Source organism: Salminus brasiliensis, chromosome 3, assembly GCF_030463535.1.
Source record: "Salminus brasiliensis chromosome 3, fSalBra1.hap2, whole genome shotgun sequence".
Taxonomy (NCBI): Eukaryota; Metazoa; Chordata; class Actinopteri; order Characiformes; family Bryconidae; genus Salminus; species Salminus brasiliensis.
The window spans coordinates 8,549,407-8,569,838 of record NC_132880.1 but is presented as its reverse complement, the minus strand read 5'-3'; the positions used below and the strand labels follow the sequence as shown (position 1 = coordinate 8,569,838).

General features: G+C 38.9%; 1 protein-coding gene across 3 annotated transcripts in view; it reads right to left on the bottom strand.

Moving 5' to 3' along the window:
• atp9b (ATPase phospholipid transporting 9B) overlaps positions 1-20,432 on the bottom strand; it is a 64,933-nt gene that overhangs the window by 41,946 nt on the left and 2,555 nt on the right. For all 3 annotated transcript variants that reach the window (XM_072675365.1, XM_072675363.1, XM_072675364.1), the window contains 7 exons: positions 14,090-14,263; positions 7,975-8,125; positions 6,262-6,375; positions 6,005-6,113; positions 4,688-4,746; positions 4,089-4,140; positions 2,522-2,616 (listed from right to left, as the gene is read on the bottom strand). In XM_072675365.1, the coding sequence (XP_072531466.1) occupies positions 2,522-2,616; positions 4,089-4,140; positions 4,688-4,746; positions 6,005-6,113; positions 6,262-6,375; positions 7,975-8,125; positions 14,090-14,226 (717 nt within the window). In that variant the 5' untranslated portion in view covers positions 14,227-14,263. The remainder of the gene's footprint in view (positions 1-2,521; positions 2,617-4,088; positions 4,141-4,687; positions 4,747-6,004; positions 6,114-6,261; positions 6,376-7,974; positions 8,126-14,089; positions 14,264-20,432) is intronic.

The window sequence follows — 20,432 nt, the reverse complement described above, 5'->3', positions numbered from 1 at the left end:
CCGTGTGTAACAAACGCTCCGGCTTGCGAATCAGATCCACGCTGATATCAAACATGAGCCTGACAAGGTGAGCGTCCGATGGAGGAAGAGAGCGTGGGCCGTCGCGGTAGAGTTACCGCGCAAAGCGACAGTGACGGCGACCTGAGGCGCCTTTTCAGCTGTTCTGATTCGCCGATGGTGCTAACATACAGGCGAGTGATGGTTCAGTGACTGCTTGCTGTATTTTCACCGGCGCTGTTCAGAAAGCAAGAATGGCAAAATGGGAAATCCAAGCGTGCGCACAGAGGCCACTATTGCGTGTGTACACAACACACACTAAGCTGATTAGCCCAAATAGTTAAAAGCAGATGAACATCTGAACATCATGACAAACATCACATCTGCAGCTCAGATCAACCTATCTTTCTTGAGATGTATTGTACATTAAAGTATTTCACTGCACAATTGAATAATAAGTATTTTAAAAAGACCTGACGTGGCTAAGCGACTTAAAAGTCTCTATCTTTATCTCTTAAAAGACTTAAAAGAACACCCTTGCAACTGTTACACACTTGGGTGGATCAATCATGCTTTGGGCTTGTGTTGCAGCCAGTGGCACAGGGGGCATTTCAGCAACCGGATCCAAAAATGGATCCAATTAAAAACCAGCAAATTCTGGTAGCAAACATCATTACAGACTGTCTGTAAAACTGAAAAATAAAAAGCTGAAACTGACTATTTTGTCATGGCTCTCACAGTCCTCTCCGACACAAACATGAGCAAAAATGTGTGAGTAGGCCTCAAAAGAGCAGTGCATGCAATACAGCCCTAGAATCTTACAGGACTAGGAGCCTTTTGCAAGGAAGAATGAGCGCTCGGGAGTCTTTGGCAGGCTGTATGAAGTGTTTATAAGCTGTGATACTTGTCAAAGGGGGGAAACTTAGTCCTGAACGTTCAGGATGCCAAAGTGTAATATTGCTTAAAATGTTAGTCATCTTTAACTTTGTGCCTTTTGGAAATCAGGCCATCTACTGCGCTTAGCTATTCACAGTAACAGGTTTTGAAAGAGGGGTTCAAACTTTTGGACGCCACTGCATAAGAAAATAGTGCAGTAGTATTATTATCGATAACCAAAACTTATGTGGTTAGTATAGTCTTAATTCCATTGCTTGCTATTTGCACAGAAATTTATGGTAAATAAAATGTCAAATTTACGATCAGGTTTAACCATACCAAACTTGAGCAAAATGCTATTTTTACCCAGATTTTACCCAAATTGTCAGTCTGGCTGAGTCTCCGCCAGTTGCTCTAGTCTGCAGATTTTTCATCAGTTGAACTTGGAGAGAGAATCAAGCCGTGCGCAAGGTGCACATACTTTGATTTTTGGCCTCCCGATCGTCTATTAGACCAGTCGGAGTATATCGAATGGTTACTTTTTTTTTTTTTTTTACCTGCCTCTGAGCGTAATCTAGTAGTGTGTACTGGACAGTGACCCAATCTTCTCAATGGGTTTCATGAAAAGCCAATTGATAAGTAGGCTATTGAGAAACCCACAAAAAGTGTAAGTTTTTTTTAGGCAGTTATTAGGCAGGTTTTCATTTTAATTCTACGTTCCACCTTAAATGATGCAGCAGCTACATTCTGGTGCTCAGACATGTCCGAGACTGCTGCACCAATTAGGTGGAATGGACATTTGTAAAAGAAGCCAGCATCTGCCTCGTCTGTAGGGTAATCTCCAACATGTGCTGGGCTACTCCGCTCCAAATCCCTCTGCAGTCTGTCCGGATCATGCTGACTCAGTCTTCCCACCCACAACCTTGCCGAAAAGCGTTTTCACGTTTCATTCATTTTGGGGCAGCACAAATGACAAAAAGGTTTTGAGGCGTGTTTCGTTCAGTCCAGCAACAGTATGGACAAAATGCAGCTTTATAATCTGCTATAATCTTAAGAGTCCTGTAGTGTACCTAAGGTTTAAGGTGAGGTCCAATCTCTTTGGCTGCTTTTCCAGTGCAGGGCCGAACAGTTTTGAGCACGGAGGGGAACCGTTCCAGTGGCTTTTCCACACGGACACAGTTCAGCACAGAATGCTTACAAACTGGTTTTCTCAGCACGGTTAGCTAACCGTACATGGGGCCACAGAACTGTTCAGTAGGAGAACTTGGGGACATAGGCCTCCCAGTACAGAAAATGGCATAGTAGTAGTAGTAAGAATTTGGCCCTGTAGTGGAAAAGAGGCCTTTGAGAGCCTTGAAATTGACACTTTAGTATTATTTAGTCACTAAATTAGCCTTCTTCTTTTAACTGGTATTTGGTAGTATAAAATAAAAGCCACCCATGATTGAGAAGCGTTAAACTGTAATTTAAAGTAAAATACTACTACAAAAGTTTAAAATGAAATCTTAACTAGCAAAGCAAACTGACTATAAGCTATAAGCTATTAAAAACCCTATAAATTAATAACAAAAAGCCCTTAGCCTGTTAGATTAGAACTAGCTTGAGGCTGTGATTGTGGACCACTGCTGAACGAGGAAAACACACACACCCCTAATGCAGGTAGCCTCTGAGTGCAGGCTACAGCAATCTTCAGTTTCCAATCGGTTTCTCCATCCAGCTGGTCCGTTCTGATAAAGCATGAGCCTGGAAAACACACAACACACATCATCAGACATTCATCAATGTACCGAATTTCCATCAGTGGTGATCCATATTGGCTCTAAAGTGAAAGACAAGTCAAACCAAGCCCAGTTCTGATCTATGGAAAGACCCTTGTGCAAGAAAGCCATGTGACTTGTCTGCGTTGACAAAAATCTAAAATCCTGACGAGGCTAAAGAGCAGACAACGGACAGACAAGGGCAAAGGACACGGTTTAAAGATCCCTCAAGGACTAGCTTACGGCCTCGGTATAACAGGCAAGTGATCAATAGCCCCCCTCCACAGGCCTTTCTGTTGCCAATTCAATGTAATGTCACACACCAGTGAAGGAAGTAGCTATTATAGCGCCAAAGCGTCAAAGAAATAAGAAAAAGTGAAGATACTTATTTATAGATAGTGTTTCAAAAAGCCTATAAATTATAGTTCAATAGGTACAGCTTAAACCAGGTCATCATAACTAGTGTAAATCATGTCCGGTCATGCAGTAACAGTAGAGACTGGGGTTGTTTTAAATATCTGACTTGGCTAAACCCGCTCACATTAGGACACTCTCCGCAGCCTTCCTGGCACATGCAAGATTGATGGAAAAGCTATAATCCCTCCGTTTCCATTACTCTACGCTGACATTTAAGGGAGTTCACATTGCCATCATTTAGCTAAGGTTTTGCATTCGAGCCACCTTTAATTCAGCTACTGAATGTATGAGCATGACTACAGCGGAGAGAATCAATGACACCTACCCAATGCTGGTACTAAAAGATGCAAGGGGGCGAAAAAGGCCCTAAAAAAGCATTCAGGCATTATTACAGTTATTAAGCAGTTTTACCACATTTTACATACTGTTTTCATAAATTTCTCACTTTGTTCAAATATAACCTCTTACTTAAACTCCATCTACCCAACGTCCTGGTCTTTATCTAGCTGTTCTCTGGGAAACTTGAGCCTTGCCCTGAGGGTTTTCTTTTGACAGCAAAGCTTTCCACCTTGCTCATCTCCCACAAAAAACCCAACCCGTGCAGGCATCAGCTGTAGCAAGAGCTACCTGTAGGAGCCGTGATGACATTTCAGGATTGTTGGAGACTGAGTGTACGCGACTCCGACGGCCTGACCTGGCCATATTGGCAATTGTCTCATTTGTAAATTATTTTGCGGACAGTGAAACAAATGATTTCTAACTGTTCTGAGATCTTTGTAAATCACTTCCCATCTGCATCTGAACCTAACTGCAGGCATTACATATCTATTAATTACATTATACTAATGATTTTATTTTACAAATGTCTATATCATTAAATGTGGAAAAAAAAAGACAAGATTTTCATGGGCTGTCCTATTTTCTTCACATGATCATTTGTACATTTTTATATATGTCAATGATAGTAATGCAAAAAATACAAAACCTAACTGATGTCTTGAGTGAGTTCACATAACAGGCCTATATAAGACTCCAACTTACCAGTCTTCTCTGAGGTTCTTAGGAAGATCATATCAGCTGGTATTCTCTGATTCTGTACAACACAATTATAAAGCAATTAGAGCATCAATTCATGCACTTTAGATACACCTACTATGGTACAATACATAGCGTATACTTATTACCATAATCATGGCTTTTGCAATACTGGCAGATGGCCACAGCAAGCCAATGAGCATACCCAAACAAACCAAAAAGTCAGTTATGACTAGTTATGACAATGCATGAAAATACATACATACATAAATAAATAAATAAATAAATAAAGCTTTCCTATATTAACCATGTCACCAAAGTTCTGTTCATTATCTGGTCACATATATGAACTTATCAGGCTATAGGTGCAACATCCCAGGACAGTAACTTTAGTGCTTCTATAGCATAGGCGGCTACTGAATAATTAAGCAAGGTCATATGCCCCACAAGCAATTAAAGCGAACCAGCCACCATCGGTGAGAAACATGATGCACAACAAAAAGAATGACAGGATTTCATGCGACAGATCACGTAGCGTGACATTTAGCCCTATGCTGATAGCATGAACAAAAGGGCGAGGGAGAAACAGAGCAGGGTACTAAAACCTTTTCCACGATGATGAGATCTCCAACTTGTATGTCGGAGCTCTTCACTTGGACTTTACCTGAAGGGGTAGAGAAATCAGAAACCAAATAAGCAAACTCTTAAGAAACAAAGCATCTGATGCTGCGATTTAGTCTAGAATTGGGTACCTGTTGTGGTACACATTAACACCCAAGCGTATCTAATAAGTGCAAAGCTACTTTGCAAAGGCAGAAGTGACGTGGGTGGTGTAGGGCAAGGTAGTAGGACTAGCTGTAGTTTAGGAACCATTTTTCAGTTGATATTAAGATTCCATTGACTTATTAGAATTGGTGGAAATCTCATCAATAAACACCAATGATGTGTTTTTTTGTTTTTTTTTACCGAAATGTTCAGAGCGCCCTCTGGTAAGCTCCACTAATGGTAGCAGTGCAAATGAACAGGAAAACAAGCCATAATATCTGAACCTTTATAAAATTATCACTAAACAATCTGTTTTACCAGCGGGAGAACCACCACACACCTTTCATTGTTTTTAAACTAGCACTGAAGAATGTATTCAGAATCGAGTAGAGGCTAAGGCTAATGTTAATTCACACAAGGTATACAAACTCCAATCATAGCACAGTCACCCACTAGAAACCCATTTTCTCACATGAGCAGTCGACAAACATCAACAGATTTCAGTCCAGAGTGTGTACACAAACAGATCTACAAACAAGCAGGCGGTGTATTACTGGAGTCCATTTGGCATTTGACAGCAATGGCCAAATTTTACTGTTTATTTTTAGTCAAAAAAAGGTATTAGGTATTCAGGCCTGAATACGGGCCTATCGCAGACTTACACACTCCTCACCCTCCTCAATGACACATTTATGTTTTTTTTGAGGGCATACTGGTGTCAGAGGACATGTCAAATGAAACCTTAGACTTCATGCAGCATGGTTTCCTGTCTCCTTGCTGTGTGCCTGTTAGAGTGCATGTCCTGTTCCATCAGCCAGTTCATCACCTGCTGCCTGGAGCGTACTACTCTATACACATGTCTCTCAATGATCATCCACTCACAAGCAATATCATAAACTAGAGTAGACCCATGTTGAGACAGGGAAAGTCACTCTTAATTATGGGAAATCAATACATATGGGTCTTGACATACATCGCTCATACGGACAAAGACAAAAGCCTACAGTCTGAATTGTACAAAACTGATTGGACATGTGTTTGACATCATAGTCTCTTCAGCAGCATGCCATAATCTAGAATCGTCTGATCAAGACTGGCATGGCAGCAATCTTGATTTTATGTCAGCTAGCATGAGGACAGTAATCTTGAGCCATCACCTCGGACGGTGAGTTTGCTGTACAGCTGAGAATTCATCTCTTTGTCCCTCCTGTAGCGACGAACCTCGTCCACGGCCTCTCTCACCATAGTGACAGCCAACACAAAGCCCTGAGCAACAGAAGAGCAAGAATGAACAACAGAAAGAAACTGGAGCACTGGTTTTCATAACCGCTCGTGGTTACATAATCCAAGAGTTATGGATTAGACAGTGAGGGATTACAATCTGTGTGCTCAGAGTTTGTTTAACTGAACTCACCAGCGGGGCCCAGTAGGTATACAGATAGCCGATTTTTAACGATGGCACGAACTGCGAGCAAGCCACCACCAAAAAATACAAGTTGAGGAAAAACTTGAACTGTTGGTAGAGAACCTAAAATAAAAAAAGAAGAGTTCATTTTAACAGGGAGGTAATCATAACTGCTATATCAGTATAGTTTTAAATAATCCACAGTGAAAACATAATTAAAATCCAAAAGTCTTGAGTCTAAATTAATAAAGAAAACCATCAACCAACAATCAAATTATTTGATTAATAAAGTATAGACACTTTCAGAATGAACAAGGATATGCATACAAAGCTATAAAATATTTTACCTGGACAAAAAAATAAACTAGCAAGCCTTCACCCTTTAAACCGTAAAGACCTATATTTCGATAATATGTTACATGTCAGTTCCATAGCAGCAACTAAATAATTTACAGCAGTTACTGAATAATTGCTAATAATTAATAATCCTAGGATTAAAGAGGCTCAATCTCAATTTCCTATGTGCAGTATAGCTACTATAGCCTTGCTGTCACACCAAAACCTCAACAGAAATACTCCAAAATGACTATTAACGGTTTCTATCACCATTAGGTCTGTCGCAATTATCGTAAAATATATGGACATGACCTTAATCAGTTTTGCTGACCTCAATATTGCCCTTTTGTTTATCTGCATGTTTGTTTTTACATAAAAAAAGAAAATCACCAATATTTAGGCCAGTCCCGCTATAACCAGTGGTATAATTAATGATACAGGCGAGGACGTGTTACTCAGGCTAGTTGGAGCTTTTTTTTTGTAGCATTTAAAATATGCTACAAACTTCTGACAGGCAGAAAAAGAACACACAAAAACACAAAAAATAGCATAAAAATGTATTATTATTATTTAAATGTTAATTGCTTTTTAAAAGGGTGTACTTGCAATTTTGTGCTCTTATATAGGTGATTTATATCAGTGGCAAAAAATGGCGATAATATTGTATAGTATTGTATTGCATATTACTGGGAAAATATATTGTACAAAAACCCAACAGTTTTCATGACAGGCCTAATCACTACCACTGTAAAGAAATCAGAGTAGGCTCATTTCTCCAGCATGTACCATTTCACAACAAACCACACACAATTTACACCTTAAATGGCCCATATCCTATATAGACCAGGGCGGCAAAACACGGTCATAATTGCTATGCTACTCCATTAAAGCTCTCCATTCTCTTCTCTCCATTCACTCACTGTTCAGATATCTCATGTTCTCCCTGTTCACAGACCGATCAGATATAGTTGGCTACCTAGCCGTACTTCAGACGAATCGCTGGTTGCCTCATGCAAAATTCATTGGACAAGCTGAAAATAAAGTTGCCAGGCGCACATACTGTATGCAAGGCGCACGGCCCTGAATAAGACATCAGCCAGCAGTCATAACACAGAGGATCGGTTACACATCGAATGGAAAAAGATACGTTAGAATGCTGCTGCCTCTTCAGTTCACAGATAGTTGCACATTAACCTGATTACAGAGGGAAATCTGTTCTGAGGACAATGGGTAGAGATTTCACTTTAAACAGTCTTAAGAGTGATGTCACAGACAAGCAAGGGCCGAGGCTGCGAGTTACGGGCCTGCGGTATCTGCCAGTAAATACACGACGGGTTTTTACAGGCGAACGCGCCCGGGTGTGTCGAGGCGGCCGCGGCAACTCACCCCCGGTACGAAAGTGAGGATGTTGTACTTCTGGTTCTTGATGGCATTTTTGGGGTACTTCTCCTCACATTTTTCAGGGTGGCCCAGCCATACCGTCCGAGCCTTCAGCTCTTTCTTCCTGCGACACGTGTGAGCCAGGCATTCGCAGCAGCTGCAATCAAGAGGGTTGAAAATAAAACAGTGGGGTCTCATTAACAAGCACAACGTGGCTTTGAAAATTCTAGTGTGTGCTCTGGGAATTGATTTTGCTTAAGAAAGCAGGAATCAGGTGAAAAGTTCCTAAACCACAGTAAACCACAGTAAAAGGATCAATCAAAATCAAAGAGTCAACATTATCAAGTAAACTAGGAGTGATTTTATGATTAATAAAGTAATTACAGCTTTAAAATCATAAATAGTCTTTCAAAGTCTTTAAAACACTGGAAAACAATAAAATTAATCCTGTAAATTCTGACAGGTCTGTACGTGGGCCAATACCTCAATTCAGTTACATATTAGTTTCATAATTACTGAATACTTTATAGTAGTTATTGAATAATTAATAGTAACTAAATAATGCATGTTAAAAACTCCAAAAAGAAGCTTAAGGTTCAAGACAAGTACTTGAAAAATGTATTGAAACAGACACTCAGAACGTACGTGATCTTGCCCCTGTCAATTATTTTGATTGTTTTTTAATTCAAATAATTTGCTAAGTGATTCCTGGCTGTCTGCGATGGTCCACACAGAGCGAATTCTCTTGGCACGAGCAGTGGGAAGTACTAGAATTAGGCCGCTACTCAGCAACTCAGCTGCACGTCATCTGTAGAGCGGTGTTGGGACTGTGCAACTGTGCAAATGATCAGTGTATTTTTTATTAATATAGCAGTTCTTTTGCTTTGAGTTCTTTTGCTTTGATTCATGTATTCACTGGATCTGACTGATATTATAGTATTTTTAAAGATATAAACTGAACTGAACTCTCTGTACATAAGCTGTGTACTGTTCTCTCACCTGAAACTGAGCTGCTATACTCACTCCTGCACTGTACGCTTTGTTTACATGCACAGCACATCGCTGGTCTACATATTTATTCCATTTAAATATTAGTGCAGTAGTAACTTAGTTTCAACCTTAATCACCCATGCACAAATTTGCACGTGTACATATTATTTGTATATTTTTGCATTTATTGTCTTTGTACTTATTGTCTAAGCACCCTGTCTGGCGTTTGGACAACCCAGTCTGTTGTCCTTGCACTACTGTAGGTCCTACCTATTCTGCACCGGAGACTTAGCCTAGCAGTGTTTGGTTGTACTGTACAAGCCTGTATTAGTCTATTGACAATAAAGTTGAATTAAATTGAACAGCACGAAAAGTTTGTTGTTTGCTTCGCTCACTGCATTAAATATTTATTTCACCTTTAAACAGCGCAGCGGTTACATACAGAAAGCCACATCTTCCGCACCATTTGATAATGAACCTACAGAATAACTCGTGAGCCTTGTGAGTTCAGCCGTAATTGTTTGCAGAGGCACAAATCGGCAAAACAATTCTCCAGCTTTTTACTGGAATATTGCACTCCACCTTAAATGGTGTGGGCGACAGGGCTCCTGTACCAACTGAGGCGTTATTTTAAGGTGGAATATAGATCTAACACAGCGAGATAAGCGCATTTTTTGTGTTTTTTATTTCCTTAAAATTATAATAATAAACAAGTAAGTGGATCTTCGACGAGCAAGCGTGTGGCCAGTAAGTCTGGCAGACAGGTGGTGTTGTGTTTTGGCATTGTTGTACCATACTTGCTGAAGAGTTCATTCCAGAGTCCCCTTAAAAATAAGTCAAGTGGGCATCTCGATCAGTTTATATTATAATTAATAGTTAATAATTAATGGTAATATGAGGTCAAATGTTTAAGTACATTTACATCGTGTCAAAATGTCAGGACTGGACCAACAGAAAGGCTGAGAAGGTTCCTTCCTTCTCCTGAGTGGCTCCTGTGACAAGTCACTCCAGATTACTGTAGTAGTAGTAGTAGTAGTAGTATTAAGGTACTGTAGTACCTTAAATGGGCCCCTACCATATTCTTTAAATTATGCATTACTTTACATGTTTATGTAGTTTTACGTACCACAAATAGTCCAAATTAATTTAACACATGACCATTTCACAACCCATCATCATCCCTTTAGAAATTAACAGGCTGTTTAGCAGAAATTCAAGCAGGAATTTCGAATAATCGGTGGAATTCCTCTTCAAACACAAGTAAAAGGGACATCGAAGCACAGTAATACCGCATATCAGCCATTACATTAAAACCACTGCTGGAAAGTGACTGAACATTGATTATCTGGTTACAATGGCATCTATCAAGGTGTGGAATACACACATAATGCAGGTAAAATGTAAAATGCAGGGGAAATGTAAGAATCTTAGGCTAAACTGTGATGGCTTTGACAGTATGACCCCATGACGACTGGGTCAGAACATCTCCCAAACATAGGCGCAGTATGCAGTATGCAGTGGTTAGTCTCTAGCAAAAGTGCTCCAAGAAAGGACAACCAGCGAAACAGCAACAGGGTCATGGCCGTCCAAGGCTCATTCAGGCCAGCCCGTCTGGTCCGATCTAACAGAAAGGCTACTGGATCACTAATCGCAAGTCTTGTAGATTCCATGCCTCAATAGGTGGGACCTACACAACATTAGGCAAGTGGTTTTCATGTTATGGCTGACCTGTGTAATAGAAAGGTAAAAGGAAAGGTCACAGCTTACACACCTCTTTTATGCGAGTTAACAGAAACGACAGTGAACACAATCAATCAAGAAATCCCACTTATATTCCCAACCCGCTGATCAGCAATGCCGAGCACAAGCGCGTGTGCCGAACTTCCGTTTCTCACTTTGAAGGTGAAACAGTGAGTGACGCGCTGCGTTTGTTGACTTTTATATCTGTTTTACATTCTACCTGAAGTGTGCCCCCGTGCTCCCACACTGCTGGAGAGCAGAGCTGGGCCTCTGGATAGTGTACACAGTCATGCTGATTGGTTTGGCTGGCATTAAACTAAATTACATACACTTTGAAAAAATACAATAATATTTGTGTTGGCCTATCTGCCCTCTGTCTGGAAGTGCCAGCACCCTGATTCATAAGAGAGATTATTTGCTCAAATGAACGTTGTTTAAATAAGTGGCCCGTTTGAATAAGCAGAATCATTCTGCTTGAATTATTTGTTCCTTTCATAATCCTTTGCCTAAGCACACAGAAAATTACTGGAAAGCATCAAACTGGTCAGCTGTGCGAAATCCGATTTGTTCATTAAGGGAGGGGGTGGGAGAAAAGAGGGGGAAAAAAAATCAATACGCAGCTTACAACTGAGATGCATCGCTGATAAACAAATGAGAAAACGGAAATAACGGGGGTCAATCATATTTGACAATTCCAGCACGAAAACACGCATCTTTTTTAACGTAGTAATATTCTGTGATACCAAAATGATCCGGAATCAAGGTAAACTGGACCAGATGTGCAGTGCAATTTGTGCAATTCAGCCACGGCACTTGACCCAAAAGTCTCTTTTGGCTGCTGATGCGCAGCAAGGAACTCAACCAAAAACATGACCTTAGCTTTTGTGTATGCATTTCATGCACAGTTACCAGAGCGTTAGAGAGGCTCACAATGAACCTGGCATAGACTTTATCTACCTCTCTCTCATATATATACACACACAGGTGCACACACAGGTCCGTGTTCATGTGCACTGACAGTGGGGATGGGGATTTTACTCTTCGAGGTAAGATAGGGCATTAAAAATAAAAGGTGCTACCAAGGGTTCTCAGAGCTTTTGGTTCTATTTAGAACCATTTCTGTAAAAGAGATGCAAGTGTGAAGAACCTTTAATTAGGTAAAGAAAAGGTTCTTCACATTCCTACACTCGAGTTGAAAGAAGCAGGGAAATGCCATAAATTAATACACAGTATAATAAATATACAGTATCAGCAGAATGTGTTCTGACCATCTGTTTAAAAAATAATAATAATAATAATAATAATAAAAATCTGATCCAAATGCTAGGATGACCATATTTTTCAAAGAAAGAGGAGACCGGGGACACACAGGAATCCACTGTAGTTAGGATGTCATGTCTGGGGGGTTTCAAGGAGGCCCAAGTTGTGGAACTGTGGCAGTGCATATGTGTGAGGGTGGAAGTACCTAACACAATCCATGCAGCTACAGTATGTTACTGTACACTAATACATTTAATCATTTAGCTAAACCAATAAATACCCTTAAAAGCCTATATGACCAAATCTTCTCCTTTCAGTTTCAGTAATGTACAACTTAGGCCTACTTGAAACCCCCCAGTCACGACATCCCAACTACGGTGGATATAATATGGTCACCCTAGCATGGATCAACCTTTTTAAGATGATGGTCAGAACACATTTAAGTATGGGTGTCTAAACTGGTACTGTAAATAAAAAAATAAAAAAAATAAACAAAGCAACTGCTATGTCTTCAGTACGGAACTACTGTATTTTACAGTGGAAAAATACAGACATTCCTCCAGACATGGCTGTTACATGACCGTTTGCCAGTTTTTGGCCATGCTGCTAAAACCACATGAGAAATACATTACCATGATCTCTTTCAGCTGCTTAAACCCAAATTACCACAGAATGCTATGGCAGAAGTATCGCACTGTGTTTTTAAAACTGAAAGAAGAGAGCAACTATTGTAAACAGGACACAAAAAAATTTAAGTATAGTGCAATCATAATAATAATAAAAACAATAGCTATTTTACATATGTTTTAAGCTACTGGAACTGGAAAAAATGGATTCTGATATCCCTAATAAAACTCTTTTCCCTAACCAATAATGAAAAATATATATGTATTGAGCTTTTCTTATTCTAATGTAATACTTATATATTCAAAATAATAACCAACAGAATGTTTGCTAATTAAAGTATTAGCATAGCAGCAGCCCAAGACATGTTTTCACTTCCAAAAATCATAAGTCATATAGAAGCACAAAGTTCCCTGCATTTAGCCAAGATTATAAATGCTTAACATGACATACTGAAACATAAATGTCTTCAGGGTCACTTTGCAACAAGTACTTTAACAAGTGATCAACTTAATCGCCTAAAATTGACAAGCAAATTAGTTGGCAACTTATTTAGTAGTGGACTAGTTGGTGACATCATTTTGCATGTTTCTGGCGCTAACTAGGAGCGGTTCAGGACATACATGAACCGCGGATTAAAAGCCAAAGTTTAACCAGAACAGTGTGAAATACAGTTTTACTGCTGCTGTTACTTTCTACAGTAATAATTGCAGTGAAATGCAGTGAGAACATACATACTAAGCAGCTGTCTGTCACACAAATGGAGTATGTGGGTAAAACCATTAAGAAACACAGCCACACATCTGCAGCGCCATCACTCAAGTGCGTGAGCGGAGAGTGTAAAAAGAAGAATTTTAAGCAAGTCAACTCAGAGACTTTATAAATGAGGAGGCCACTGGTTGAAATATGAACGGGAGTTAATCCTGAGTAATGATTAACACTGCGTCTGTTTACGAAAAAAAGTTCCGCCCTTTAACAAAAAGATCCAATTTAGTTTGCTGGTTACAAGTGGAGGCAGCACAACGATATTGCGGCTCTGGCCACATTGTATCAAAATAAAAGTCAAAGGAAGCAGATACACAAAATACTTGACAATACAAAAAACTGAAACCCAAAATTACTTTTTCTGATCTGAAAAATTATGATAAACTACTGTCCCCTTCTGAGCTTTAAATGGTGACAAGAAACAATTCCATTTATTAATTTTTGAATTAATTATTTTTACTATCTTCACTGTTAGCAAATTTTTAAAACCTAAACTTACATTTATTTGTAGAATTATTTGATAATTTAGCGATTCATAATCTAAATAATCCATTAATTGTTTTAATAATCGATCGATTACTAAACTATTGTTCAAATGTTGCAGCCCTATTTCCAATCTAATTCCCAAAACTTTTCTGATCACAACGTTTCCCTTTCCCACACTGAAGTCTCTATTCATTTCTCAGCGACCTGCAAAAAAGAACTTATAGTTTTGAAAATTGCAAGTTCAGCTGTGAGCTACCTTCCACACAGGACCTTCCAGCCTCCGCAGAGGAACCAGCCCAGGCCTCTGCGCTGCTGGTTGATTCTGGCCCTGGGCAGCGTCTGGTAATCACTCTCATCATTCTCAAATGCCTCCTCAGACATCATCAAGGGCATCTCGTCAAGATTTGAGGCTTCGTCTTCAATCTGGTACCTGGGAGGAGCAGAAGGTCAAGTGAGTGAGAGGACCGTGAGAACAAAACCAATGAGACACAAAGAAAAACACATCTCAGTGGACCTAAACCAAGAAAAGCAGTCAAATTACAGAAAATCATTAGCTAGACTCTAGCATTCGTCCGGAGCTCCACAAGGACACCTGGCTCTGAATTAGGTTTACTCTGGTACTTTCTCTAGAGTGAATATGACGAAAAGCACTCGACTGACCATTGTAACATTTCACTTAATGGCAAAATGGAAGCAAATGATGTTTAAGATGTTCTTGGTCTTCACACACATAAGAGGGTGGAACGTGCTGCAAGCCGCATTATGTCTCAGCTGTCATTGTGCGCTAATTAAATCTAGTCTTAAGCTCTGCAGTTTTGTCAGGATACCTGCATTCTGACCTCAATTCTAGAGTAGTATTACACCAGGACACAAGACTACAATGCATCATCAATCACAAGGTAAGAAAAACAAATACAAAATAGGTTCTAGTCCTCCCTTGTATGTTCTAGATATGCTAATACAAGTGTTTCTGAATTAGGACTATTTGATTTACTCTTTAAAATATCACATGATATTGATGAGTGCCTGCTTAATTAGTATACCACAGATAATGAGCAGTTTTATTACCCATTTGTTTACTTTACCAATTCTTTAACTTCACCATCAATCTATCTTCCTAATGAAGACAATATATATTTATGTTGTATTCAAACTTCTAGCACAATAACAAATCACAAAAAACAACATTAAAATGAACATTAATAATGAATAATCAAACCAAATGACTATTCATAGCAACAGTAAAACAAACAAACAAAAAAAGCAATGTACTGACATTGTGATTCCTACTTTATTCCAATTATCAGACTATAGATGTACGTGTTTCAGAATAGAACCAGTCACAAGCTGAAGTAGTAGTAAGACTAGTTATTCACCTCCTGCTTCATCAAGTTATTAGTATCACCTTAAATGGCATTCCAACTCCGGTCCTAGAGGGCCGGTCTCCAGCCAAGTTTGGTGGTTGCCCAACAGACACCCACTTTGCCCGGTAATTAACTTAAGTGTTGAATCAGGTATGTTTGAATAAGGAAACTACCGAACTTAACTGGAAACCGGCCTTCCAGGACTGAAGTTGTGTACCCCTGATTTACAGCAAAACTATGAAGAACTGGTATTTCTTGCTCCTGGGCTCCCCCCACAGTCTGGAAGTGTAGTTCACGTTTTGAGACAGCACTAAAGGACACACTTTTCTGGACGAGCTGAGAGACACAGAACCGTCACTGAAATGGAAAGAAGCGAGTGGACTAACAGCTGTAAAGATTTATTACAGGATTTCATACAAATACGACTTGGGATACACAGTGTTCTTACGAGCATTACTCTGCCCGCTTGTCCTAAGTTAGCAGTATGCCGAGCCCAAAGAAACAACAGCAGCGATGTTAATCTCTATTCCAGGTCAGTGGAGCATCACAATGATTTTTGAAGCTGTTTTTTAAGGTAAAATGCTACATAATGTTGTGTAAAAAAAAACTCACAGGTTGTGCTACTGCTTTATTATAAGCTAATATATATTTAATATATTATGTGTGTGTTTACATATTTAATTTTAGTCAAATAGTAATTCGTTAATTTTTTTGTGGAAAAAAAAAGACATTTTGCTAAGTTATCACCATAACTATGACTAAACCTAAAAAATTTATATATAAATTAAAAGAAATTATATAATGCTCCATCCCACAATATACAATATTTTAATAGTTTAACACTGTGAATTTGTTGTATATTTGAGTTTAATAACCACATATCACAAAGTCTATAAATAACTGTTTCATAAAAAAGTAACATTTAAATATTAAATATATAAAATGCTACCAGCCAAAACTACAGGAAATGTTAAGTAGTGATACTGCCACTGATTCTGTAGCCACAGGTCTGTAGGCACACTTCAACTATGAGAGACAAAATGAGGAAAAAAAAATCCAGGAAATCACATCTTAGAATTTTTAAAGAATTTATTTGTAAATAATGGTGGAAAATATGCATTTGGTCACCTACAAACAAGCAAGATTTCTGTCTCTCACAGACCTGTAACAACTTATTTAAGAAGCTCCTCTGTCCTCCACTCATTACCTGTATTAATGACACCTGTTTGACCTTGTTATCTGTATAAAAGACACCTGCCCACAACCTCAAACAGTCAGACTTCAAACTTAACCATGGCCAAGACCAAAGAGCTGTCAAAGGACACCAGAAAGAAAATTGTAGACCTGTACCAGGCTGGGAAGAGTGAATCTACAATAGGTAAGCAGGTTGGTGTGAATAAATCTGTAAATCTGTAAATCAATACTGTGGGAGCAATTGTAAGAAAATGGAAGACATACAAGACCATTGATAATCTCCCTCGATCAGGGGCTCCACGCAAGATCTCATCCCGTGGGGTCAAAATGATCACAAGAACGGTGAACAAAAATCCCAGAACCACAGGGAGAGACCTGATGAATGACCTGCAGAGAGCTGGGACCAAAGTAACAAAGGCTACCATCAGGCTTGTCCCCCTGCTTAAACCAGTACATGTCCAGGCCTGTCTGAATTTTGCCAGAGAGCATATGGATGATCCAGAAGAGGATTAGGAGAATATCATGTGGTCAGATGAAACCTAAATACAAAATTTTGGTAAAAACTCAACTCATCATGTTTGGAGGAAGAAGAATGCTGAGTTGCGTCCCAAGAACACCATACCTACTGTGAAGCATGGGGGTGGAAACATCATGCTTTGGGGCTGTTTTTCTGCAAAGGGGACAGGACGACTGATCTGTGTAAAGGGAAGAATGAACGGGGCTGTCTCGTGAGATTTTAAGCCAAAATCTCCTTCCATCAGTGAGAGCATTGAAGATAGAACGTGGCTGGATCTTCCAGCATGACAATGATCCCAAACACACCACTCAGGCAACAAAGGAGTGGCCCTGTAAAAAATCATTTTAAGGAGTGGCCTAGCCAGTCTCCAAACCTCAACCCCAAATTTGTGGAGGGAGTTGAAAGTCTGTGTTGCCCAGCGACAGCCCCAAAACATCACTGCTCTAGAGGAGATCTGCATGGAGAAATGGGCTAAAATACCAGCTACAGTGTGTGCAAACCTGGTAAAGACTTACAGGAAATGCTTGACCTCGGTCATTGCCAACAAAGGTTATGTTACAAAGTATTGAGTTGAACTTTTGTTATTGACCAAATACATATTCTCCACCATAATTTACTAATAAATTCTTAAAAAATCCTACAATGTGATTTCCTGTATTTTGTTTCTCATTTTGTCTCTCATAGTTGAAGTGTACCTATGATGAAAATTACAGACCTCTCATCTTTCTAAGTAGTAGAACTTGCACATTCAGTGGCTGACTAAATATTACCTTAACCAAAATCTCAACTCTACTCTAAAATCTAACCTAACTCTTAAATCTACCCCATTCCTAACCCTTATCTTTGAATAAACCCTAAATCCTAACCCAAAAGGATTACAGTGAAAGTTACATTTAATAGACATTCATTTACATTTAACTTAAAGTTCAGTAGCATTAAACAGACATTCATGTGAATTGTTGAATATCAAGTACAATGAACCATCCATGTAAAGTGATACCCAATAAACTTTCAATACACCACAGATCCATACAGCAGACAACACATCTTTCAGTCTAGTACTTAACTAAATATACAAAACTAGATCCAGAAAGATACTTAATTCAACAACTAGGCCTGTGCTTCTACTCTTCAGGCAACAAAGGCCTAAAATCAAAGCCCTCCTACGCCAACATCAGAAGAGAGACAAACTCTTTCTAAACTGCATCAGAGTGCTAACCATTGTGTGTTCTACCAAAGCAGATCACCAGAACAGACCAGAACACATCTAAACATCTTAAAGGTTAAGCACAGAGGAGTGGCTAGCTTCAAAGCTTCCAATTCAGGCAGTCCTAAAGAGAAACACCACCAAGCTAAAAAGCTCAGGCATTAATTTGAGAGCAAGTTGCACACACTCACACACATCTCCAGTGCTGTGTGGCAGAAAGCTATTGTGACACATTGAGACAGGCCGAGTCTCCAGAGGGTATCAGATTCCAGCCACACATCAGCCCACCGATTAGAGCATCGCCTCCACTTAAGCTCTAGAGGCCTGTTCCCTCTCGCTCTCTCGCACAGAGTGAATCGTCTCTATGAAATGAAATCAAGCAATTAAACACCTGCCACATACAAGCTTTTTTCGGTACTGCAGCACAACAGTATAAACTTGTAGACCTAATAAATGTTACTACTTGTGAAATGGTGTAAATCGGTCAATTACTATAAAGGACAAAATAGATGCATTAAATAATGGGCCATTTTAGTGACCATTAGTCATTTCTCATGCTTTTAAAATGTTAGACCTGCTAACTTTAGCTCTGAAATTCTAGCCTATGACAAAGTGAAGGTTCAAGATAGTTGGCGGCACCGACATGTGCATGCACAAGCATAAGATACACCAAAATTCATCAGAATATTTCTAAATATTGCCTTTTAAGGGGATACTACGGAAAAAATAACTTTGTCCATTGCTTGTTAGGTCTGCATGATATACATTTATATTGAAATACTAAAACAACAGGAATTTTCACCAGATTTCTCCAGACGTCAGTGATCCAGCCAATATGCCATGATATTAATAATTTTCTGTTTGTATCCAGGAAACTAAATTATTTGAAATTTGATAGATATATCCTGCCACTAAAAGATCTGTCATGGAAAATGAGAAGTTGTTGTATCGAGCAAGCTGTAGCATGATGTGTTTGGTTTCATTTGCTAGACAAGATGATGTGAACTCAAGGTGAAGTAAACGTTGGCTAGCTAGTGCAAACAGGGAGACTAACTAAACTAAACTAAGCCCTGGTTGTTCCAACCTGTCAAGACAGGGTGAGATAGATGATGTGGTGTTTGATTCTTGATGTAAATTGACCAACAAAGACATTTCATTAAATCCAGAAGGATTAAATCTAAAGGATAAAAACAGACCTAGCTAAATTTGGGGCTATCCTTAACCAATATAATAATTTACAAAGAAATATAAACTTGGTCAGAGTTGGCTTTTATAGTGTTGTTATATACATATGTAGAGGAGGGGACAAGAGGAAAAGGATTATTTAATCAGAACACACTAAAATATGAGTAATAAAAGGTGAAAGTCACAGATCTGCGGAGAGAATGATATTTTGTCAGAAACAGATATTACACATTAAATGGAAGGAGGCAAAAAATATGGAAATGCTATGGGAAATGTCTTTGGGTCAACGTATGTCTTGTAAACATCTAGGTGTGCTGCAATTTCTAAACAAACTAAGAACTTTAGGACACAGTGATCATGTTTACTGAGTGGTACTGTAAAAATAACAATTGTAGAAAACTGATCAACTGACCAAATACTAACTGGTGACTGACTATGACTGACTATAATATGATCAGGCGATTATGTAATAGATGTCACAGTCCCTACTCAGAGCCGTAGTTTTCATTTCTTAACTTTGAGAACTCAATGCACTCAAAACACCAGAGAGCTCATCTCATTACTGCACTCCAGGGACTTCTGCTTTACTACTGATTAATGTCTACATGTACTAAACTGTCTTGCTAGTTTTGCCTTTAAGAGTAAACATGTGGTGTTTCTAGCATCTTTAGTTTGCACTTTGCTATTAAAGTATTATGGTCTTGTTTATTGCTTACTGTTCCGTGGCAATAAAGAATCTTATACTATCTTGAATCCTGTTGCTTTAGAGATACGTCCAACCTCCCCAACCAGCCAAGCTCTAACTGTAACACAGCTTAGTTGAACACGCAGTACTATGTAATATTAATAATACTAACATTTTTCATTTTTCATTCAATTAACAAATCGTTCACTCAGTTTAAGAGACCGTTTACTAACTTAAAATCGCTCCCTCAGTTTAACTATTCATTACCTCAATTTAATAAATTGTTCCCTCAGGTTAGAGAGGATGCTTTAGTTAAACTGTGGAATTTTTATTTTTTTAATTATGGAACGATTTACTAAATTGTGGGAATAATTTATTAAGTTTCTAAATTGAAATTATTCTAAATTCAATCTGCACCATTTTAATGCCTACATGTACTGAACTGTC